This window comes from Dermochelys coriacea, chromosome 1, assembly GCF_009764565.3.
Source record: "Dermochelys coriacea isolate rDerCor1 chromosome 1, rDerCor1.pri.v4, whole genome shotgun sequence".
Lineage (NCBI taxonomy): Eukaryota > Metazoa > Chordata > Testudines > Dermochelyidae > Dermochelys > Dermochelys coriacea.
In genome coordinates this window covers 270,251,636-270,274,763 of record NC_050068.2, presented here as the reverse complement: position 1 = coordinate 270,274,763, position 23,128 = coordinate 270,251,636, and the positions used below count along the sequence as shown (strand labels likewise).

Here is a 23,128-nt window from a genome sequence, read left to right as displayed (position 1 = left end):
AGCTTCTCTGCACAACTTTGAAAAACTTGACACTTGAGATTGTCCAGTGCATTCTGTCCTTAGTACTGAAGTATTGCCAGCAGATCAGATGGAAAGTTGCACACTTCCATTGGTAATGCCAACCACGATTCAAACGTAAGTAGTGTCTGAACAACTGAACTTCCTTCTGCTTGGATTAAAAATAAATCTGCCACAAGTGACTCACTCCACAATAAAACACTTAACTCCTTTAAACCAGCTGTGGTGTCCTCCACTTTGACATCCTGAGAATCAAACCACTTGTAGTACTCCACATGATAGCTGAGATGGTTTAAAACTTTAAACCAAGTATTCCATCTTGTTACAACCAGGTCCGAAGGTAATATCGGGCTTTCAACTCCATGGTCGATAAGCTAGTCTCTGTAACGTACATGTCCGAGTGGGGGTTTGCAGAACAGCTTTTTAATTCAAGAACACAGATGGTCCACTTTTGTATACAAACGGTGCCAGCACTCGCCTAGTAAAGCTGTAATGTGTGCCCAGCTGATCACTGGTTGGTTAAAATGCTACTTAAACGGTCTTTGCATTATCTGTCACTAAGCCACTACATTTGAAAAGTCAATTTCATGTTGTACAATGGTCTTTATAACAGCTTGTGCAACTGTAGAGTAGTTAACAAGTTCTAACTCCATTGTTCGTTCAAGCTTGGCAGCAGCTAGGCAACCTTCTGAAACCTGCATCATTTTTATTACAATATTTGCAATATACCGGTTTAGGCTGTCTACGTATTCATGCACAATTACAGCTACATGCTGATCCTTCAATCCAACGATCAGTTGTTGCTTGTTTAGTTCAAAGACGCGGGAAAGACGGACTTGTCTCAGTGTACTTGCTGGCAGGATCCAGCCCCCATTTTGTATGTGCTCATTTAGGAATTCTCGCATTTGGGGATTGTCTGTTTTTCTATAGGGATGTTTGCACTGCAACAGGACTCCACCTGGTCTTGTACTATCTTTTCCCTGTATTTCTGATTTTCACTGTGTCATGCAAGCAAACCAGTAATTGTGAGTTGTTGTTTTGCTGCTGTCACATCGCCCCTCTCTGCCCTTCATTTTCTTTTCTCTATTGCTACAACACAACGTGAACCTTTAATGTGGTCGACTATGCAGTCCTTTTTAACGTGATCAAGAACTTTGCTGCAAATTGTACAAAATAACTTCCTTTCATCCACATGCAGAATTCTTTGCCAAATTCTTTAACTCTATCCTCAGGCTTAACCATTTTAGGCATTGGTAGTAACAACTCCAACAGCCAAAGCATAAGGTAGAAAATCGGAAGGAATAGATGATTCCAGAAATGAAAGATAATTTTGGAAAAAACACACTGCAACATGAGCAATTTCCAGAAAACACAGGCCCTAGTCACTGCTGCAATTCGAAGTCTACTTCTCAGGTTCCCCTTTGCACCGAGAAGGACATTCCAGAGTGCTGGCACAGCCACGCTGGCTAGTGCATTTGACCCTTTGTTAGCAGGCTTGCTTGTATCTTTCCCTTTAAATCTGCTGGGGGATACAGCAGTTTAGAGTGTGGTTCTACTCTGAGAAACCTCTACAAAAGGCACTTTCTTACCCAACAGATCTAGATGCTACCTGTGTAGAGTCAGTTATATCTGCCAACTTAAGGAACGAAAATATGTTTTAATGGTTTTGACTCTTTTTAGCCATGCACAGCCAATAGGTGTGCGATTTTATCTTCCCACTCCTACTTATTGTTTTCCCTCAGAACTTTTCCACCTCTTGTCTACTGTACGCTCTTCTAGACTAATTACACATTTCCCTAGCTAAGCCACTCACTGAACCAAGTGAGTCACAGGTGTGACTGTACTGTCATTAGCCATTTCAATATAGAACAAAGTTCAGTGTGCCCTATCAAAGCTCTCAGAAGCACCACTTTACATCACAACAAAGAGGAAGAGAGGGGAAACGCTCTAAGTGCTCAGTGCTCCTAGCAAACTAAGGAAATGTGCTTTAATCTCCTCACTTTCCCCCATGCTTCCTTACCAGCAATGCAAGCAGGTAGAGAGAGACTGGGGTAACATTTTCAAAAGCACATATGTGACTTAATGCCTATATCCTTAAAGATATTGAAATCAATGGGAATTAGGCACCTAAATACCTTTGAGGAGCTCGGTTCAAGTGGCCCAAGTCTCACTGAAAGTCAATGCGACTTAGAGGTTAGGCATTGCAACCCTAAGGCCCAGAGCCTCAAAGGTACTTAGGTGTTGCTCCACTCAGCAATGCAATGCTTAACCCCGAGGTGCCCAGCTGCTTAATGGGCTACTCAGCCCTGAGCCAGACACTCAGGCTCCACATACAATGCACAGGGAGGGTTAGGTTCCTATGAAAGGGATCCTCAGAAGCCAGCAAGCTGAGTGAGGAGCTGCTTCAGTTATCCAGGAGTGAACTACCAGAGATGGGTGAGGAGAGGAGAAGGGCTTAGGTGACTAAGTGGTTGACTAGTGCACCTGGCTGATGGGCCAGAGATAGGCACCTCTCTCCACTTGGAGTCTTCAGCTGCAAACCCTCTCCTGGAGTTAGGCACCTAAGTTGGGTCACAATCACTTATATATCCCATGCCCTAGCAGTCAAAGACTTCTCTCTCTCTCTCTCCTGTTTGATACCTCTCTCACACTCACTTGATGCATTTCCCTGTGCCTCCAGCTATCTTTTGTGCAGGTGAGTTTGAGTGATCTGCATCCAGCCCTCCTGCTGCTTCTGACAGGTATCACATCTAAGGTGTGCTCAGAGCACACCCACAGGATTGGGCCCCCTTGGCAAAATAGGCATTCCCCTTCCTAGTTTGAGAATCCTATTTCAGGGCCTTCGGCTTGAGCTCAGGCTCAGAGCTGCTCATTAGCTGTGGAGCAGTGTCAGGGCTTAGGCGGCTTTGCAAATGTCAAGCAGTGGAAATGCAGGCATCCACAGGGTTAGGTAGCAGCTGAGCAGTGGTTCTGAAAACTTCAGTGGTACTTAAATGGGGGACTTAGGCACCTTAGATACCTTTGAGGATCTAGGCCTAAGTAACTTTTGAAAATTTTACTCCAGAAACATAGGAAAACAATTCTTAGCATGTAGAGTTAAATAATAATGCTGCCTAGCTCTTACATAGTGTTTTTCATCAGTAGATCTCAAAGCACTTCACTATCTTTCATGTATTTATCCTCATAACACCAGTGAGGTGGGTAAGTAGTAGTATCCTCATTTCACAGATGAGGAACTGAGGCACAGAGAGGCTAAGTGATTTGCCCAACGTCAGACAGAAGTCTGTGGTGGAGCAGGGAATTGAACCCATAAAAAGAATGGTAGTTGGTGTGGACACATTTAGGATGTTTCATGTAACCCAGTTTACCCAGTTTCCAGCTCAAGGCTATCATATGTGTAGCAGTAACTGTCCAGCACCAATGATCTCTGTTTATAATGCAGAGCACACTGACTTGCTTTTCTATTCTCACTACAGGTTTTTGATAGCACCCATCACCACTGCTCTTGAGCTATTGCTTTATCCCCCTAGCCTTCCTCACATGGCTGCCACTGCTTCCTTCAAATCTTGGGAGATTTTTGCCCCGCACACATTTACGCAATGCACAACCTTGGAAGAGGGAACAAAGGAAAGTGCTGCACAGAGCACATGACCCATTACCAGCGACTGTGGAGAAAAAGAATGGCAGGACGGATGGGAAAGCTGGGCCCTTAAGAAATTAGGGTCCTTGGGGCGGAGGGAGAAAAAAAAAGCCTTTTGTCCTAGCAGAATTGGAGGCATGGAATATTCAATATATATTGGCAACACTAGTACTTTGCATTGCAGGGGATCCACAAAAAGAGGTAATTTAAATCTTCAGGTTGATTTCAATGGACCTTCTTTACCTTAATACCTTCATAATCTAGAAATATGACTTAAATGGGTATTTTCCCTGAGCACAGAATGGACATTATAAAAATGCCTACAGAATCTTTGGTGATGGGTACAGTGTTAGGAACCCATTGTTTGGGCTTGTTTCTTACAAAATTATATTGCCTGTATGTTTGTCCTATTAAATCTAATGCTCAAATATGCTCATGCATGGTCATGGACTGGATTGAAAATACATTTCTAGGTCCCCTCAGAAAACATAAATGAGGGGCTTTTGATAAAGCCTCAACATTACCTGATCAGAGAGTTCCCTCTCCAGTGTTCTAATGACGCTGACACGCTACTGGAGAATTCCACAAGCATCTATGTGAGAATGACAAAATAGCACCTCTCTCTCAACACAGGTGCACCAGCATCCACCCCCAGTTTCTCATGTAGTGGCAGTGAAAGTGCAGCTCTAAACAACAGGCTCTGAAGAAAAGCCAACTGCAAGCACTAATCAAGTAATCAACCTCACTAGTTTTAAGATGGAGCTTGATAACTTTATGAACAGCATTATATGACAGAGTTGTTCATAATAGCAGGGCACTGGACTCAATGACCCAGGAGATCCCTTCTAATCCTACACATCCCTGATTTATTTTAAAAATATAGATTTCCCCCCTCTGCAGCCAACCCTGTGCGTATGTATCTATTCATTCTGATTTATAACACAGCACCCCTCTGCTACATGTATCTAGGAGCCTATATGTCCATCATTGCTGCATCTAGTGACTCACAAATTAAGAAAACAGCCTGTGTGTCAACAAATAAACTGTTCTCTTTCTCTCTCCCCATTTTCCACCTGCAGGAGTAGCTGTTAATATTTAAAGGAGTCAGGACAGAGACTGGGTAGCAAAGTCTAAGAATATTAAATGGTAATAAACACAGAAGTAGCAACCTTAATCTCATGCCTTTTAAACATTTTCATTCAGTCCAGCTTTCATCTTCAACAGGATTTTTTTCCCCCCACCTCCCAAATATTCATTTCTTGTCAATCTCTTTTCTAAGAATGGATTTAATCTATACTGATGATCAGCTGATGACATCTTGTCAGGATTAATCACTGTAACAGAATTTACTATGTGAACAGGTTTTTTCTATTCTCATATGAAAACAAATGAGAGACGCACAGGAAAAATGCCAAACAGGGAGGCAACAGCTAATGAGAATTTATATCCAAAATGCAGCTCGGTGTTCTGGGGGGCTGAATGCCTCAGCTAAACAAACTGGCCTATAATAAAGTAAATTCAGCTAAATTCAGACAGGTAGGTCATCCAGTGAAAGAAGCTGGGGGAAAAGTTCCAAGAAATGAGAAGAGTGAGGACTGAGAATTTGGTTTTTCTGTGGCTGCCTGGAAAACCCAGTTTCTCCATTCCTCTCTGTTAATTCCATCTAGCGTCTCTCACTGGGTGACCTGACTATTAGCGAGAACACTGATTTGTTTGGCTCATGCGGCGGGGGCAGCACTCTCTCCATTTCAATATTTTTTTCTTGGTACATTTATCTGGGAGCGGTCGATTCTACAGAAAACTGGGGCAGACATAGGCAAGGATCTTCAACTTGTGTACCTCTTTGAAATCAGTGGAGATACATTTATTTAGGATAGCTGAGAAATTGGTCAAGTTTCACACTGTTTAGATATCAAGGTGATGGGGGTCTTAGAAATACTTAGAATAGATACACACATCTGTATATTACATATACAAAAGCATGTGTTGTACACAAAAAAAGCATAAGAAATACTTGTGAAAAGCTTACATCATCAGGTTTAACTAATCCGGCCAGTTTTTGAGCACATAGGGTAGGATTGCGGCTATTGCCTCATTCCTAGGTGTGGTTTGGAAATATTATACAGGCATAATATTTCAAAGGTCACTAGTGATTTTGGGTGCCCAGACTGGGACATGTTAAAGGAGCCTGATTTTCAGAAATAAGGGCACATCCACCCTCTGAAAAATCAGGCTCCTTTAAAGTGCCTCGAGTTCAGCACGCAGACAATGAGGGACTCAAAATTACTAATCACTTCTGAAAACAGACAATACTTTCTCTACCACCTTTTCAAAAGTTTTGAGGGGGTAGGCTTTTTCATCATTCTCCCTTCCTAGGTTACACACCTCAATGGCTTCCAAAATTGAAAGTATCTGCAGTATATCAGAAAACACAGTGGTTCGTTACTGTCAAAAATATCCAGATTTGCCTGGATCCACATCTTCTAGAATCTTTGGTCCAGCGCACACTGCGATCATTGCTTGCCCCATCACTTTAACACCCTAATCCCTATTTTTCATTGTTGACAAGACACTGTCCTACACAAGAACCTCTCTTAATTAAAGAAACAGGTGCCAAGCATTTCATTATGTTGCAGTTTGACTGCAGGCCTGGCTGGTGGGTTAGAAATTACAGACAGAGAAAAAGACTAAAATAATAAGTGGTTTGTAAGACAAAGCATTGAAATAATAAGGAAGTGAAAGTCCCGTAGGGATTTCTGGCAATCATAAAGTAGGATTAAAAAAACCAAGTGTACCTAGAAGTACCATTAGAATTATTATTAAGCAGTCACTTTGGTAGCATCTAGTGGATAAAAGGGTGAAAAGAAATAGCTAATCTAGATTTGTCAAAAACAAAATCATGCCAAACCAATTTAATTTACTTCTTTGACAGGCTTACTAGCATAACAGATGCAGGGAAGCAGTACACATAATTCACCTTGATTTTAAGTAAGGCTTTTGATACAGTCTCACATGGCATTCTCATAAGCAAACTAAGGAAATGTGGTATACATGAAAATACTATAAGGTGGATGGACCCGTGGTTGAAAAACTGTATTCAAGAAGTAGTTATCAATGATACACTGTCAGACAAAATATCTAGTGGGACTCTGCAGGGATCTGTCTTGGGTCCAGTACTATTCAATATTTTCATTAACTACCTGAATAATTGAGTGGAGAGTATGCTTATAAAGTTTGTGGGTGACACTACCCTGGGAAGGCTTGCTAGCACTTTGGAGGACAGGATTAGAATTCAAATCAGCCTTGATAAATTGGAGAATTGGTCAGAAATCAACAAGAAGAAATTCAATAAAAGACAAGTGCAAAGTACTACAATTTAGGAAGAAAAAAAACAAATGCACAAATACAAAACGGGGAATAACTGAGTAGGCAGTGGCACTGCTAAAAAGGAGGGTTATAGTGGATCACAAATTGAATGAGTCAACAATGTGATGCAGTTGCAAAACAAGGCCAATATAATTAAATCAAAGTGCAAAAAATTATGCTTCAGTTCTGGCAAATAGACTGAAAAAATATTTATCTAGCTATATTAACAGAGACCAGAGAGCATTTGTACTAAACAGGCAGCTAGCTACTGGATAATTTTCAGAGTCCTTAGACCTGATCTTCTTTGCAGACTCTACCATTAAGCCTCCACCTAATTTATCACTAGATGCAGAAAAAGCTTTTGACAGAGTAAACTAGCAGGTCTTAAAAGCCACTCTTGATATATTTGGCTTAGGCCCTAAATTTTAAAACTGGATTTCTGTCTTGTATTCCAACCCATATGCTGCTACGATAAGAGTAAATAGATATCTGTCAGAAAATAAAGGCACATATTAAGGATGCCCTTTATCTTTTCTTATTTTTGCTATGGTAACAAAAAGTCATTTGCCCAATTGATCAGGAATAATCCTAGCAAATAGAATTACAGTAGGAAACAGGGAACACAAATTAGTGTTATGTGCAGACAATGCCATAGTATTTGTTATTAATCCAACTCACAGGACTACTAGAACGGCAAGAGGTCATCTTAAAATTTGGCAAAGTATCTGGGTTTAAAATAAATTATGACGATCACAACTCCTGGGTATAGGTATGGGCTCTGATCTACAGAAAGATATAAAGGGCAAATACAAATGGATAACGACTTCAATGAGGTGCCTGAGAATGCACATTTCTAAAAGACAGCAAGACATATATTAGTTATACTCCTTTGATTAAGAAAAATCAAAACATATCTGAAAAATGGTCAATATATATAATTTCATGGTTAGGCAAAATTGCAGTAGTTAAAATGAATCTCTTATCCCAAATTAACTTCCTTTTCCAAACTCTTCCAGTTTTAGTCCCAGGAAGTTACTTAGATCAACTGCAATCCACGATAATTAATTTGGGGAAAATTAGACACCCAGAGTTAAGCAATCTGCTTTATTCAAAGGCCATGGCAAAAGGGAGGCTTTACCACACATTAAGCACTAATATCAAGCTAGTCATTTCAGAAAGTTAAATTACTGGCTAACACCAAACCCTAGTAAACAGTGAGAAGACACAGAACAAGTTTGCTGTTGTGCAAACAAACTCTACATGATCCCCTGGATCAAGAAATCCCATGGGATAAAATGAATATTTTATGAAAGCAAAAGTAGAAACTTGGTATAGTTTATTTAAAAAACTAAGCCCATACCCATCGCCTCTAACACCCATAGTAGATAATAAAGAATTTAAACCGAAAGCCTGGGAAGTTTTGATGTTTGGGACCTCACAGATATATCAAAATTCAGCCTACAGTTTAGAGACAATATATTTAGATCACTTGATGAAATACAACTTGCAAGAGACACCAAAATTTCAGTACATCAATACCTACAATTTAGACATTTTTCACAAAATGGCAAACAAACATAAAATTACGGAATTTGAAAAACACTCACTACATCCATAGAACAAAATGGCTTACTCTCCATTCTATAAGTAACATTTAGAGATTGCTTTGTAAAGGACAAAACTATGTTCGTGAAATGATGGAAAGTTGACAGAACACCAACTGAGGTACGGGAGAACATACGGCATCATGGTTCCCACACTTAAACACATTAATAGAATTTTAATGTAGTTTTCTTTTATCAGTGGTACCTAACTACCCTTAAAATTAAAATTAAGTTACAGTACAGGGATTAGCAAATGCTGGAGAGAATGTAATGAAATGGGAAGAGTTCTCCATAAATGGTGGATGTGCCGAAAAATTAAGACCTTTTGGAAAGCTATCAGAGACTCCATAAGCTGACACCCTTTTATCCCCGTCAGATAATGTATTTTTATTAAATTATCCTGAAAACTATGAATCTTATAAAAGACATAAAAATTGATCATTCATTTTCTAGCTTCTGCTAGACTTACTATAGCAAAGTGGTGGAAAAGTAGTAACTTCCCTAAATCTGTTAATTTGTATCAAAAAGAGTGTGGGAAATTCTGGTACTAGAAAAATTAAATCTTCAAGTCAGAGTCTTACATGGTAGAAGGAAAAAAGATAACTACTTCAAAAGAGTTCCACCAGACTTCTGAGTTTGTTGGAAGAGAGTCATCACCCACCACCAAACCTAGTAGTTTGAGAACTTTCTTTGAATACCAAGGAAGACAGAAACTCCTTCAACAACAGTTAAAATTAAACTTAAAGTCAAGCTATTAAAATAGGGGAAAGAGATGGGATAAAAAAAAGGAGAAATCTTAATATTGTGTAGAGTTTTGACAGGACAACTAATAAATACATTATGCATCTAAATGTAAGAAAAGCAGAATTTTGGATCTAATCACAAGACAATGAAAGACTGACACTGTCAGCTGACAAGGCAGAAGAGGGAGACTTAAGAAGAAAAGCTGCAACTACAATATATGATCACTATCACAAACAAAGAAAGCGACTTGGTAGGGGGACTTCCACAGGACAATTTATAATTGTGTATGTATTAAGTTTCTCTCTATTTAAATTGTAAAAAGACCGGATCTGTTAATAAATACAATAAAAATAAAATACACCAAAAATCCCAGCCTAAAGCCAGGAGAGAAAGCCAATGACACCATCTAAGCTCTAATTGTAAGCCCTCCTCTAACACCACACACTCGAACCAAAAATATTTATTAAAAAGAACATGATCTGTTGAGTAGCAGCCGTGTTAGTCTGTATTCGCAAAAAGAAAAGGAGTACTTGTGGCACCTTAGAGACTAAAATTTATTAGAGCATAAGCTTTCGTGAGCTACAGCTCACTTCATCGGATGCATCCGATGAAGTGAGCTGTAGCTCACGAAAGCTTATGCTCTAATAAATTTGTTAGTCTCTAAGGTGCCACAAGTACTCCTTTTCTTTTTAGGATCTGTTGAAAGGCTCTTCATGCAGTTGTTCATCATCATTAACTTTGTCACCCTCCAGAACATTGGCATTTTTATTTTTATTATCTTGGGACTAGATTCTCAGCCCACATTAACTCCCCGATTATGCCACTCCCAGCTGCCTTTGTCATAGTGGAACCCTGCAGGTGGCATAAAACTAGTCACAATCTTAGAGATAATTCTGGAGCAGTCTGGCAGAGAGAGGGGCAGTGACTGGAGTATATTATAGAATAGGACAGTCCTGCCAAAGTATCTTAGAACAGCCTTTGGACCCCCAAATCGGCAGCCCCGGAATTAGGGATGTAGAAAGGTGACTCAGAAACGTGGGGGAGAAACAAAGGTTCTCTCTGTCTGTCTGTTGCTTTTGCCGGGACAAGAGCAGGAATGCAGGTTAGAACTCCTGTAAAGGGCTAGTAAGTAATCTAGTTAGATATGCATTAGATTCTATTTTGTTTAAATGGCTGATAAAATAAGTTGTGCTGAATGGAATGTATATTCCTGTTTTTGTGTCTTTTTGTAATTTAAGGTTTTGCCTAGAGGGATTCTCTATGTTTTGAATCTGATTACCCTGTAAGGTATTTACCATCCTGATTTTACAGAGGTGATTCTTTTACTTTTTCTTCAATTAAAATTCTTCTTTTAAGAACCTGATTGCTTTTTCATTGTTCTTAAGATCCAAGGGTTTGGGTCTGTGTTCACCTATGCAAATTGGTGAGGATTTTTATCACGCCTTCCCCAGGAAAGGGGGTGTAGGGTTTGGGAAGATTTTGGGGGGAAAGACGTTTGCAAACGGGCTCTTTCCCTGTTATATATTTGTTAGACGCTTGGTGGTGGCAGCAATAAAATCCAAGGGCAAAAGGTAAAATAGTTTGTACCTTGGGGAAGTTTTAACCTAAACTGGTAAAAATAAGCTTAGGGGGTTTTTCATACAGGTCCCCACATCTGTACCCTAAAGTTCAGAGTGGGGAAGAAACCTTGACATAATCCATAACTCTCCCCAGTGCTACATGCAGTCCACTTTGCCAAACCCAGGATCTGGACTTTGATGTTCACAATTTAAAGTTAAGGGCCTAAAGTTGCATTTCTTTCTTAGGAAAAAGGGAGGTGGAGGGGTGGGGGAAGGAGAAATTCAACAAATGAATTAATTGCTCCACATTAATCACATTGACAGGCTAGAATTAGTGAACTTTCTTTTAGAGCTCTCTTGTCCAATCTGTTCATAAGCCACACTTTAATGACACAAAAAGGGATCTGGAAGATAGGTTACTACTGGCACATTTCAGGATTCTGTAGAAGCAGAGGGTGCCTTTTCAGAATGAAGGAAGTGAAGCAGAATGTGCCAACTGCCCTAAGCTAGGAAAGTAAAAACAAAACAATGAAAACAGATACCCTCAATCATCTTGTTTGTTTTGCCTTGGCTATGCACTGCCAGACTGAGTGCAACCATAAAACTCCAGCCTAGTACAGAGAAAAGTGCTGCAGAAGACACCAGGATACCTTCATCATCACCGCACAGCAGGCACAGAAAAGGCTGAATGACTGACAGTCCTGAATTCAGTGGACTGCTTTGCAGCTTCAGCTACCGAGAGGTGCTGTAGTTATCCAAAGCTTAAATGCATTAACTGAGCCCAGAATGCATAGCACAGCATGCGACACCACCACAAAGTGAGGAAACAAGAAAGACTAGATCACGAAGCCCAAATGGATATGTGATCATTCCTTTAATAATGCTTTTTGCACTGTCACCTTCCTGATGTAACCAATTTTCAGTACTTATGGGAACTCCAGCTTGGGATAGCCCAGAGTTAAACTTGCATCGATAAGGAGGGACAACTGAGAAAAATAAATTAAGAGCTGTAAGGGCCTGATCCAAAGCTCCCTATTATCAAATCACAAGACTCCACTGACTTTAACAGGCTTTGGATCAGGCCCAAAAGAGAGGACAGCCTTGCAGCGGTATCAAGCTGCAATTCACACCTGCACGTTTTTCTTCTCTTACCTCTCTCCTCCTCCACTAAGAGTAAAATGCCTTGTGTGCACGTTGAAGTAAATGGCATTAGCTGGCAAGCATCTATTGCACAGCATGAGCAATGGAGAGCTGTCCAATTTCCTGAAATCTCTTCATGCATGAGCTACTACAACAATGAAATAATCTGTGACTATGCAACAAACAACAGACGCATGCAGAAATGCCCCAATAGTCCCTGCAGATGGCTGCTTCAAGACCTTATCTTCTCCTGTCCAGCAATTCACTCACAGGAGCAGCTTTCACCAACTCCAATCACACCACACCAAGCCCTTGACCAGCTGGCTTTGCCTCCCATTTATAGTAAGATTTTTAGCCAGCTGTGGGGCCTGGAGGTAGAATCCTTTTCACATTCTCAAGCTTCCTAAACGCCATAAACAATAGCATGTGCTGCCAAGCTGACTCAGACCCTGCAAAAGTATCATCAGTTTCAGTACCTGCAGTCATAGCAACTAAATTCTAAAAGGAACTAATTGGAAGAGGCTTCAGATGTGAGAGGGAAAGTTTCACTATCATCAGACTTGTGGGTTTACTATGGCTTTAGTGACCCTCAACACTTTCATCTCTGATAATATGAATCTCCTAGTTTAAGTACAGAATTAGTTCTATAAAAATATTAATTCCTCGAATGATTTTGGAGAGTTCATATTAAGCAAACCTCTGGTTATGTCTACACTGCATAGTTAACACAGGTGACTGGCATCCAGGTCTGAGCACCCAACTTAGCCTATCCTGGGTGTGAGTGTCCCCATAAAGTCCTACCCACATTACTGGGTCCTTGCTGTTTCTATAAGGACCATGGGGGCATATTTCATGGTGGTTCTTGCAAAAATGCCCAGAAATTTCTCTCAGTCAGTTGGGTCAACTGCAGGAGAACAAGTCCTGGCCTTCCAGGGGAATTGTCAGTGCTTAAAGTAGGGGACGGGGGTGCCGGGGCTTGGGTCATAGGCCTGGCCCAATACATAAATACAAAATCAAGCTGGGTCTCAACAGGGCCACCTTTAAGGACCCTCTTACCAGAACTGCTCGGCCCAGATGACAACAGACCCCACACACACTTGTTTCAGACCGCTGGGACTATGGGAAGGCACTGGAGTGATTCAGCTTGGTCCCTCACTGCACAGTGGGTGGGTTACTAACCTGAGTTAAGGCAGAGCCAGGCTCTCACCCACACCTCCAGCCAGGCAAGCTGCTCTAGTGCTTAATGCACCTCCAACCCAGGCCAGATGTTTTTGTTTGGACAGCAGGGGGGAGTTTGAGGCTAAAACTAGGATTCACCGTGCAGTGCAGGGAAACTCTCCCTGGTTCACCTGATTAGCACGGCAGGTTAACCCTCGTTCAAGGGTAAAGCTCGTTGCTTTTTTGTTTCCCCTCCCCCTTTGCTTACCGGCTGCATTTCACAGGGCCCCATTCATTCGCTGTTCCACGTTGCGAGGCTGGGGCTGCTCTGAAGACAGCGCGCTTCGCTAATGCTCAGCCTCCGCCCCGCTCGCCTGCTCTCGCTCTGCAGACGGGCACAGCCGCCGGCCTCCGAGGTGGCCTCCGTGCTCCAGCCGCCACGGGGAACAGCTCGCCCAGACCGAGCCCACCCGACCAGGGCTCCCAGCAACGGTCCCAGCTGGCTGGGGCGCCGCGCCGCGGCCGCAGCTAAACAGATGAGAGCCGTACCGGGGGGGGGCCCTACGAACCCCGCCCGCTGGCCCTGCAGCGCCCGGCCCCGCTCCGCTCTCGGCCCCCGTTAAGGCAGCCAGCGGGGTGTCCCCTGCTCGGGCTGGTGGCGCGCCGGGGATGCAGCGCAGGGCGGGCGCTGCGGGTCCTGGGGCGCAAAGGCGAGCGGGCGAGGCGCCCCCCAGCCCCACCTGAGCAGGCGGGGCACCCGCGCTTTGGCGCGCTCAGGACGCGCCGGCCTATGCCCACGCGGAGGCTGGCTGTGGAAAAGCAGCGCCGGCAACCCGCAGGGCAGGAGGGCGGGGGAGGGTCTACCCCGCCGCCTCCCCAGCCCGGGACTCCTTTTCCAGCCCGGAGCCGGACTCTCCAGGGCTTCCGCAAAACTTCTACGGCGCAGCCAGTGCGAAGTCGCCGGCGAAGCTCGTCTGGAAAATGCACCCGCGGGGGCCTCCACTTGCGCCCCCCCACCCCCCCGGGGCTGGCGAGCACGGCGCGGCAGCCGGAGCCACCCACCAGCCACACGCGCTGCGGTCGCTCCTGACGGCGCTTTGGGCTCAGCCCTGGCCGGAGCTTAAAGTGCCTCCCGCAGAGCCCGGCCGCCGCTCCTTCCCTCCGGAGGTAGCTGCGTGGGGCAGAAACGACACCTGCCCCCGACCCCCATCAAACAGAGCGCCCGAGCCGCCATCCCCGGGCAGCCGCCTGCGGCGGAGCCCCCGAGCGGCCAGACCCGCCCAGGGCAGCCAGGAGGCCGCTCCGCGCAGAGCCCCGCGTGCTGGCGGTGGGTGAACAGCGCCGCTCACAGCCGCGCGCGGGACCCGCTCCCGGTCCGGCTCCTCCCTCCCCGGGGCCCGACCCAAGCTGCCTGCAGCCGCCGCGGAGCGCGCCTTCCCGGGGAAACTCGGCGTGCAAAGAAGGGCTCGGCCCCAAAGGATCCCGGCGAGCACGTTTCACGGGCGCAGAGCGCCCAGATCTCCCGCAGCTACCCCCCACCCCAGCCCCAACGCCCCTGATTCCTGGGTCGGGTCACCCTGATCTGGGCAGAAGCTGCCTGCTGGGCTCCCTTTGCGTTGGCTGCCGGTGCCCGGGCCGTCAGCCACCTCCGCAGGCGGGCAGCCGTGGGGCCGGGGATCTCCCTACCCTGCAGCGATGCCAGCCCGCTGAGCCAGGGGCAGGGCACTCCTACCTTCCGCAGCATGCCGGGCAGCCTGGGCCGAGCTCCTCGCCCCGGCGATGTGCTCCCCTGCCCCCTCACTCCCTGGCCAGGCAGCGGTAGCAGCACATTGCTTGCAGGGGGATCTTGCGAGCGCACCGTGAATCCCCAGGCACCGGAGTCTCTAGTGGCGCCCCCGAAGCCCGCTCCGCTCGCACATGCGTGTGGCACCCCCAAGCAAGCAGGGCGCCGTTATTTGCAATCAACACTGACTCACAGCTCTAGGACCCTGGGCCAGCCTGACACTACAGCAGCAAGCGAGCAGCGGAGGGGGAGCCGCGCCGCGCAGCCGCCGGGCTCCTCCAAGCACAGGGCCGGGGGGACCCCGGGACGTAGAGCCGCAGATCGCCAGCCCCGTGCGGAGACGCCGCCTGTTCTCCCGCCGCAGGGGTGGCCCCGGTGGTGAAGCCGGGAGACGGCTGCAGCTCAGCCGCTTATGGAAAGCTGAGGATCTAGCGGGAAGGAGGCTGCAGGGTCCCTCTCCTTGCAGGGGCAGTGCTCAGTTCCTCTCTCACCCAGATCACACCCAAAACCCTCTGCAATCAGCCACCAGAGACCTGCCTCTGGCCACGCCCGGCAGGGATCAGCTTGGATTTGGAAGGAGAGAACAGCTGGCGCCTTAGGGGCTATAGGGGCAGGTAGAACAGCTGGAGCGATAGGGGAGAAGGGGGTGAGTGAGCACCAGCTGGAGCCCGGGGCTTAGGGAGAAGAAGAACTAGGGTCAAGAATGGGTTAGGTAAGAAGAAAGCCAGCTAGGGGAAGGGTCATGGATGGATGGGAGCTGCTTGCTTGTGCTTCCTCTTGTAAAGTGCTGGTGGCAGCAGGCCCACCGGTGTGGGGCTTCATCTCTTATTTCATACAGGGCCCTAAAAATCCTAGAGCCAGCCCTGCTGGAAAGAATTTGGGACCAGATCATGGAACCATAGGGTTAAAAGGGACTGCAATGGTCATCTAGTCTAACCCCATGCCAAAATACAGCTCAATGAGGCCCTGATTTACACCAGCCGAGGATTTGGCCTAAAGAGTTTTACCTGTTCCAGCAGAATGTTTAGGCCCTGTACTTAGCCCAGAGCAGAGGAATAGTCCCTCTGAAGTCAAGCACCCTGCTAAAGGCAACTTCCGAGGCTTAAAGCCAGGCACCTGCTTAAGTACCTTCTTGAGTAAAGACCATAGAAACTAAACCTGTGCATTCCTTTGCCCTGCCTGTCCCTGCTGACAAGAAGCACTGAAAGGTTTTCACATTTCACTATCAGCTAGAAACAAATCACTTTTATTATGTATGCAGTTATGTGGAGTCAGAAAGGAATATCCCCCCAGACCAGAGTGGCAGTGGCCTTTCTCTATAGCATAGGGTGCAGGTCACTTGTCAAGATTATCAGGATATAGCTTACTTAATGAATTCCCTGCCATTGCAGGAGCCTCAGGCACTGATGCAGCTGAGTTCCTCCTATTCTCTGCCTCTGGCACATAATAGTCTAGTCTCCTGGGGGCTGTAATGCTTTGGCCTAATTTCAAGCATTGGGTGGTGGTGGCCTGTGATATACCGGAGGTCAGACTAAATGATCTATTGGTCCTTCTGACCTTAAACACTATATTTCTGTAACAGTTTAAAAACAAAACAAATGGCACCTAATAAAACTTTAAAATATTTCAGTGAACAGTTCACATCTTTTACTATTAATAATGCTTTTGTCTGAGTTAAAAGTGCTCATGTTAAAATAGTAATTAATCTGGAAGTTTAAGAAAGATAATTAATTAAAAAATAAATTCAAATGATAATTAAAGGTTGTGGCTCTTGCCCTCCAGTGTATGACCGTGAATCATTGCTTATTTTGTCTAATCAGCGCTTACCCATCATGTGCATACAAATGCCCAGTTACTGATGGTGGCGGATAAAAGTAACAAATTGTGTCAGTGCATTGGAAGGGCAGAAGCAAGCATTTTAGACTGCTGTCACACACTGTAACAATGCATTGTATCATCACAGTCACGCACGCTGCATGATGCATGTCTCATCCTGTAATATAGTAAGCTATAAAGTTTCCCATGTGTAGGAAGGAAGAAAAATGTTTTGTGGTTTAAGTAATATAAAGATTGAATTAGTTTAAAAATAAAAATATATGTTTTTGTAGCTCATGTAAAGTGCAAGTCTGTTAGCAATTGTGGAAAGGCCTGGAAAGAATATGGCTTAATTAGAAAAACTGGATTTGAAAGGTAACTGATAAGAGAGAAGAGCAGCCCCAATTATCAAGGATAGTTAATTAGAAAGGAGGAATGTGCATGTTGAAAGAGTAGTGACCCCAATTCTGTTTTGTAGCTAAAGTTATCAATTGGCAATTACTCCAGCTGTTTGTTACAAGGTATAAAAGGGTAAGTGCTTGAAGGGTTCATTTCTAATACCTACCTGACCAAGTTGGAGCTGACCAACCTGGAGCTAAGCATGCTGGGGTTTAGCCCTTTCATGCGTATCTTGATCAAATACTTATGAATGCCTGTTACTGTTTGGCTGTAGTAATTGCTTATTATTTAGCCTTTTAGACATGTTTAGAGAAATTGTATAAATACCATTCAGACTCCGGATTTAATAAAGGAATTTATGGTTAAATTAGTGTCTGGCAGTATCCTCCATAATAATACTTTCAACACCATGTACTGCCTCAGAATTTCACTAATTCACATGAATACACAGGAGACCTATTACAATTTAATTAATTCTGCAAATTTGTGGTCTAGCAAAACACACAACAAAAGTCAGGGCAAATCATTATGAAATGTATTTTATTAATTTATTTGACAAGAGCAGTTTTGTTTAAGTGACTGATAATACCAGTAAACTAGTAAGTGCTCTGTGATGTATTTTGTATAGCAAATGAAGTCTTCACAGTAGCAAACATTACAGGACTCAGCTATTAAATTTTTGCTGAAAAGAGGGAAGAGACCATTAATTTTTGAGTGAGGATAAGTTTTGTGTACTGAGCCAGACTCTGATATTCATGCTGAATGAAACTTTACTGCATAATATAAATATTAAATAATGGTCATCTTTCATTTTCTCAGATTAACAAAACTCTTTCTAAACATCATGATTAATTAGACTAGTCAGTCTACTTTAAGGCTCATTTTTCATAACTGTAATTGAAGAGGTCTAAGCCAGTGGTTCCCAAACTTGTTCCACCGCTTGCGCAGGGAAAGCCCCTGGCGGGCCGGGCTGGTTTGTTTACCTGCTGCATCTGCAAGTTCGGCCGATCGCGGCTCCCAGGGGTCGCGGTTTGCTGCTCCAGGTCAATACGGAAGCCAGTACATCCGTCCAGGCTCACATTGGCCTGGAGCAGCAAACCGCGGCCACTGGGAGCCGTGATCGGCCAAACCTGCGGACGCGGCAGGTAAACAAACTGGCCCGGTCCGCAAGGGGCTTTCCCTGCGCAAGCGGTGGAACAAGTTTGGGAACCACTGGTCTAATAGATTATCACAGACTACTATATAATACTATAATACAGACACCATGTTAGGTGATAGATGGTCAGTCAAATCCTCTGTACTTCTCTTCTCATGCTGACCCAGACTTGTCTCATTACATCTTAGGTTAATACTATTTTGCTCTCCTTGGATCTGGTCAAGACTGGCCTCTGAGGTGTTTGCTTCTTAGCTCCTCTGCATTATCAGATGCTGATCAGTGGCTCCTCAGGAATCATCTGCTGCAACCTATCAATTTATGTATTAATCCTCTTTGGTTCAGGACACTTTTCCTCCCATCTGAGATGTTTGATTCCTTTCTGTAAACCATTAAAGTAAAGGACTCCATACTTTTGTCAAAATCTCACTATGTTAAAGATATAAGTGGTGTTTCCAAATGCACTGAAGTGGACTTTGGAGCACAAGTCCAAGTGAAATTCAATGGGATTGTGCTCCAAAGTCACTTAGGTGCTTTCAAAAATGCCACCTGTTATAGTTCATATGACCATTCACTGACCTGTGTCAGCAGTAGTGTTGGACTACATGTGCACCTCTCCCTGAATATGCTGACATTACTGGTTCTGACATGAGTTCTCACACACGCTTTCCCTTCTGCTGTACATTCTGTCACTTAGGGGCTTGCCTCCCTTTTACAGATGGTTTTCCAGATAAGGCTAATTCAATTAACACTTTGGTTATTTGGTTAAGGATGGAAGAGAATAATTAGGAGGAATGAAAACAGCTGCAGTGGCTGTGGGTCACAGACCTTTGGGCATCTGTTGTTTCTAGAGAAATGCTCATTAAAACACAGGTGCCTTCTCTATCGTGCCCTTAGCATCGCTTGAGTTCTAAAGAGTATTTAAAAAAAAAAAAAAAAAAAAGACTATGAACTAAGCGCTTACTCCTTACTTCAGGAACAGGGGTGGATGACGGTAGAATGTGGGCTTTATGAGTTGAGAGGGCCCACAGTGAAAGGTGGCAAGCAACAACCCAGCTCGTTGTTGGTTGGCCAGAGCTGAGCTTTGATTAGCTGAGATGCCTGACCTGGGGTAAATCCGCTGCTAATGGAAATTGTCATCGTTCCATTGTGTGGAGTAATGATAGTTTTCACCAGCTGAGACTCTCTCCCCTGGTCTTTACCTGTGACACCCTGTATCTCAAAGTAGCACCCTGGAACCCCCATATTCACTACCACAGAGAGCAGGGTGAAATGCACAGCTTGTTTAGAGTGAGATTTCCCCCTTCATACACTGGTGTAGAGATTTTAAGTGAGACTTTAAATGTGGTGGCTCAGAACAGTCAAATAGAAGGTTACAAGTTTATTTTCTGTTTGCTTATTTCAGGAAAGGGAGGTAGGAACAGAAAAGGCAGAAAGATGGGTGAGAGTGATGCAGTTGCAAAGTTAGAACTATACAGACTGCAGGTGGCAGAAAAAGAGAAAGAACATCAGCAATCTTGGAGCTAAAGCTGCTGGAGATTGAGGCTCACCTGTGAGACTTAAAGGAGAAGGAAGCCAAGACTGTCAGAGAAACAGCAGCACATCAGCATGCCCTAGAACTGAAAGCCAAGGAGCCTGAGGAAAGAGAGAGAGGACAAAAAAACACCAAATGGACTTACGAGAAAAGTAGAACCAATGCGTCTGATCCTGAAGACAAAAATATCCCCACTGTGGTTCCAAAGTTAACTAGTAAAGCTCTGAATATATTAAATAAAACCCTAGTTCAGGATGCTTTATCTTATTCTAAATTCAAAGAAACAGTTTAAAACCAATTTCAGATTACCCCTGAAACATATAGGGTAAAATTTAGGCATCTTAAGAGAAATGCTGGTATAACTAAAGGGGAATATGTGAACAGGATGAAAGATCTGATGGGGGGGGGGAGAGGTGTTGCAAGCTTTAAAGAAATGTTTGACCTTGTTGCTCAGGAGCATTTCCTAAGCATGTGTAAAGACGACATGAAACAGTGTCTATGGGACAAAAAGGTGAAAACTGTGGATGAGATGGCATCTCTAGCTGATTACTTTGAGCAAACCCAGCCATCCATTGAGAGTAAGCCACAGAAAGAGGGGTTCAAATCTTGTAGGAAGCAGGGGCCCTGTTTCACCTGTGTGGAAAAAGGAGGGTCACTGGGAGGCTAGGCACTCACCTCCCCAAAACCATTCCTCTAATCCCCAACCCCAATCTCCTGTGAAAAGAATAAATGGACATAACTCTGACAACAGGAATCATAACATTCAAAAACCAGTGGGAGAACACTTCAGTCTCCCTGGTCACTCAATAACAGACCTGAAAGTGGCAATTCTTTAACAAAAAAACTTCAAAAACAGACTCCAATGTGAAACAGCAGAACTGGAACTAATTTGCAAACTGGACACCATCAGATTAGTCCTGAATTAAGGCTGGGAATGGGTGGGTCATTACAAAACCTAAACCTAATTTCCCCCTACTGTTACTCACACTTTCTTGTCAACTGTCTGAAACGGGCCATTCTCATTACTACTTCAAAAGTTTTTCCTCCCCTGGTATCCTGCTGTCAGTTGAATTGTCTTGTTAGACTGACCTCACACTTGATAAGGCAAATCAATCTTTTCATGTATTTATACCCGCTCCTGTATTTTCCACTCCTAGCCCACGAAAGCTTATACACAAGTAAATTTGTAGTCTCTAAGGTGCCACAAGGACTTCTCGTTATTTTTGTAATTCTACTGATCACCTGAAGAATAAATCCCCTGTGCTGGGAGGAAGCAGGCAACTAATAGCATGTTAATTCTGCTGTCCTCAACACAGAAACCTAATAGGTACCTGGCACTTATCATACTGGTTTTGTCGGATTTGCCTCTGCAGAACAAGACATGGAGCACATAAAGGTTTGTCAAGATTAATGGCAAGGAATAATTAGGATGGGAAGACACAGGTGCAGAAATTTCTGTGGTTAAGCAGAGTGTAATTTAGGAAGGTGACACATTGCCAGGGTAAGGGGAAGAGTTTTTGTTAGTATGAGGCGTCAGGATTCTTGTGCCTTTAGTCAAAATGCACATAATATACTTTCTAAACCATCAGTTTCTAACAGTGGGCATAGTGGACCATATTCCTGTTGACATGCTTATTGAAAATGATTTTTTCCATGTGGCTCAGGCTTTTAAGGTGTTTGCCCATAGCAAGAAGGAATATTATGCTGGGACCCCTGAGAAAAAGGGTAAAGTCTCAGGAACTGCTGAAGAAAAGGGAGAAAGACTCTTTGATTCCCCTGCAGCAAAGGGAAGCAGCATGCTTCCAGGTGTGGAGGAGATTGAGACCAGCAACTGCACTACAGCTGAAGACAACATCTCTTCAGGAAGGAGGTAGGGTGCCTATCACTGAGAAAAGTGTCTAGGTTGTTAACTGCTACCATGTTAAAAGAAAAGGAGTACTTGTGGCACCTTAGAGACTAACAAATGTATTAGAGCATAAGCTTTCGTGAGCTACAGCTCACTTCATCGGATGCATTTCCGATGTAGCTCACGAAAGCTTATGCTCTAATACATTTGTTAGTCTCTAAGGTGCCACAAGTACTCCTTTTCTTTTTGCGAATACAGACTAACACGGCTGCTACTCTGAAACCTGCTACCATGTTGCAGCTGAACAAGGCATAGATCCCCAGGTTCCTTCTCTGGGCCCCCCCTTTAAGACACATCTCTCTATGTTCTCTAAAGTGGGAAGGACTAGTGGGAGCACATGGATGTTTCCTCACTGGTCACTTGGGAGAGTAAGCCTAGGACAGAGTGGCTGATTCAGTGCCTGTGCATTCAGGCATGCAGCCTAGAACACTGGTACAGACAGGGAACTGTGTAACTGACCTCCCGCGGGGGATCAGTCATATAGCTGAGTCTTTGGGGATAGAGAACAGAGTGACAGAGGGTACTCCATTCCAGGTCCCAGTTCTTCAGGAAACACTGGTCCTGACATGCTTGTGAAAAGTAACTGTCTCTTTAAGTCAAAAAGAAAAGGAGTACTTGTGGCATCTTAGAGACTAACAAATTTATTAGAGCATAAGCTTTCGTGAGCTGAAATGCATCCGATGAAGTGAGCTGTAGCTCACGAAAGCTTATGCTCTAATAAATTTGTTAGTCTCTAAGGTGCCACAAGTACTCCTTTTCTTTTTGCGAATACAGACTAACACGGCTGCTACTCTGAAACCTGTCTTTAAGTCAAGATGCAGCTCCCATGCCTGTGATAGCCAAGGAGTTGGTTGAGTCCAGTAAGTTTCCAGGTGGTGGTTGTTTGTGAGAATTCAAATGACCAGCTGGCAGAAGGGAGGGGGTCTTCCCCCTGGCTGGTAAGACACAAAGTAGCTGAGGCAGAGCTGCTGGGAAAAGCTGAATCTGACCAAAGAATAGAAACTCTTTACCCAGCAAGCACAGATCACAACCCTTTAGGAAAAAGGGATGAGGAAGGTTCCAGTACTGGGAATGGTGATTAGGGGAGAGGATTTTTTTTTACATGTGCATAGCCCCGGGGGTTTGGGATAGAGCTCGACAGAGAGCAAGCCCATATGCAGAATCCCCTTGCATCCTTACCGCACCAGACTTTGGAGTACCAAAGCCCTAACAATATGATTGGATTGAGGACACATACTGAAGGGAACACTGAAAGGAAAGAAAAATGAGTAAATGAATACACGATAAGGTTCAGGAAGGAGCTGGAAGA

At 44.2% G+C, this 23,128-nt stretch overlaps 1 protein-coding gene across 1 annotated transcript in view; it reads right to left on the bottom strand.

The window, feature by feature from the left end:
* TMCC3 (transmembrane and coiled-coil domain family 3) overlaps positions 1–15,296 on the bottom strand; it is a 226,204-nt gene extending 210,908 nt beyond the window's left edge. The window contains exon 1 of the mRNA XM_043492256.1: positions 14,962–15,296. Within this exon, the coding sequence (XP_043348191.1) occupies positions 14,962–14,973 (12 nt within the window). The 5' untranslated portion in view covers positions 14,974–15,296. The remainder of the gene's footprint in view (positions 1–14,961) is intronic.
* Positions 15,297–23,128: the final 7,832 nt, after the last annotated feature.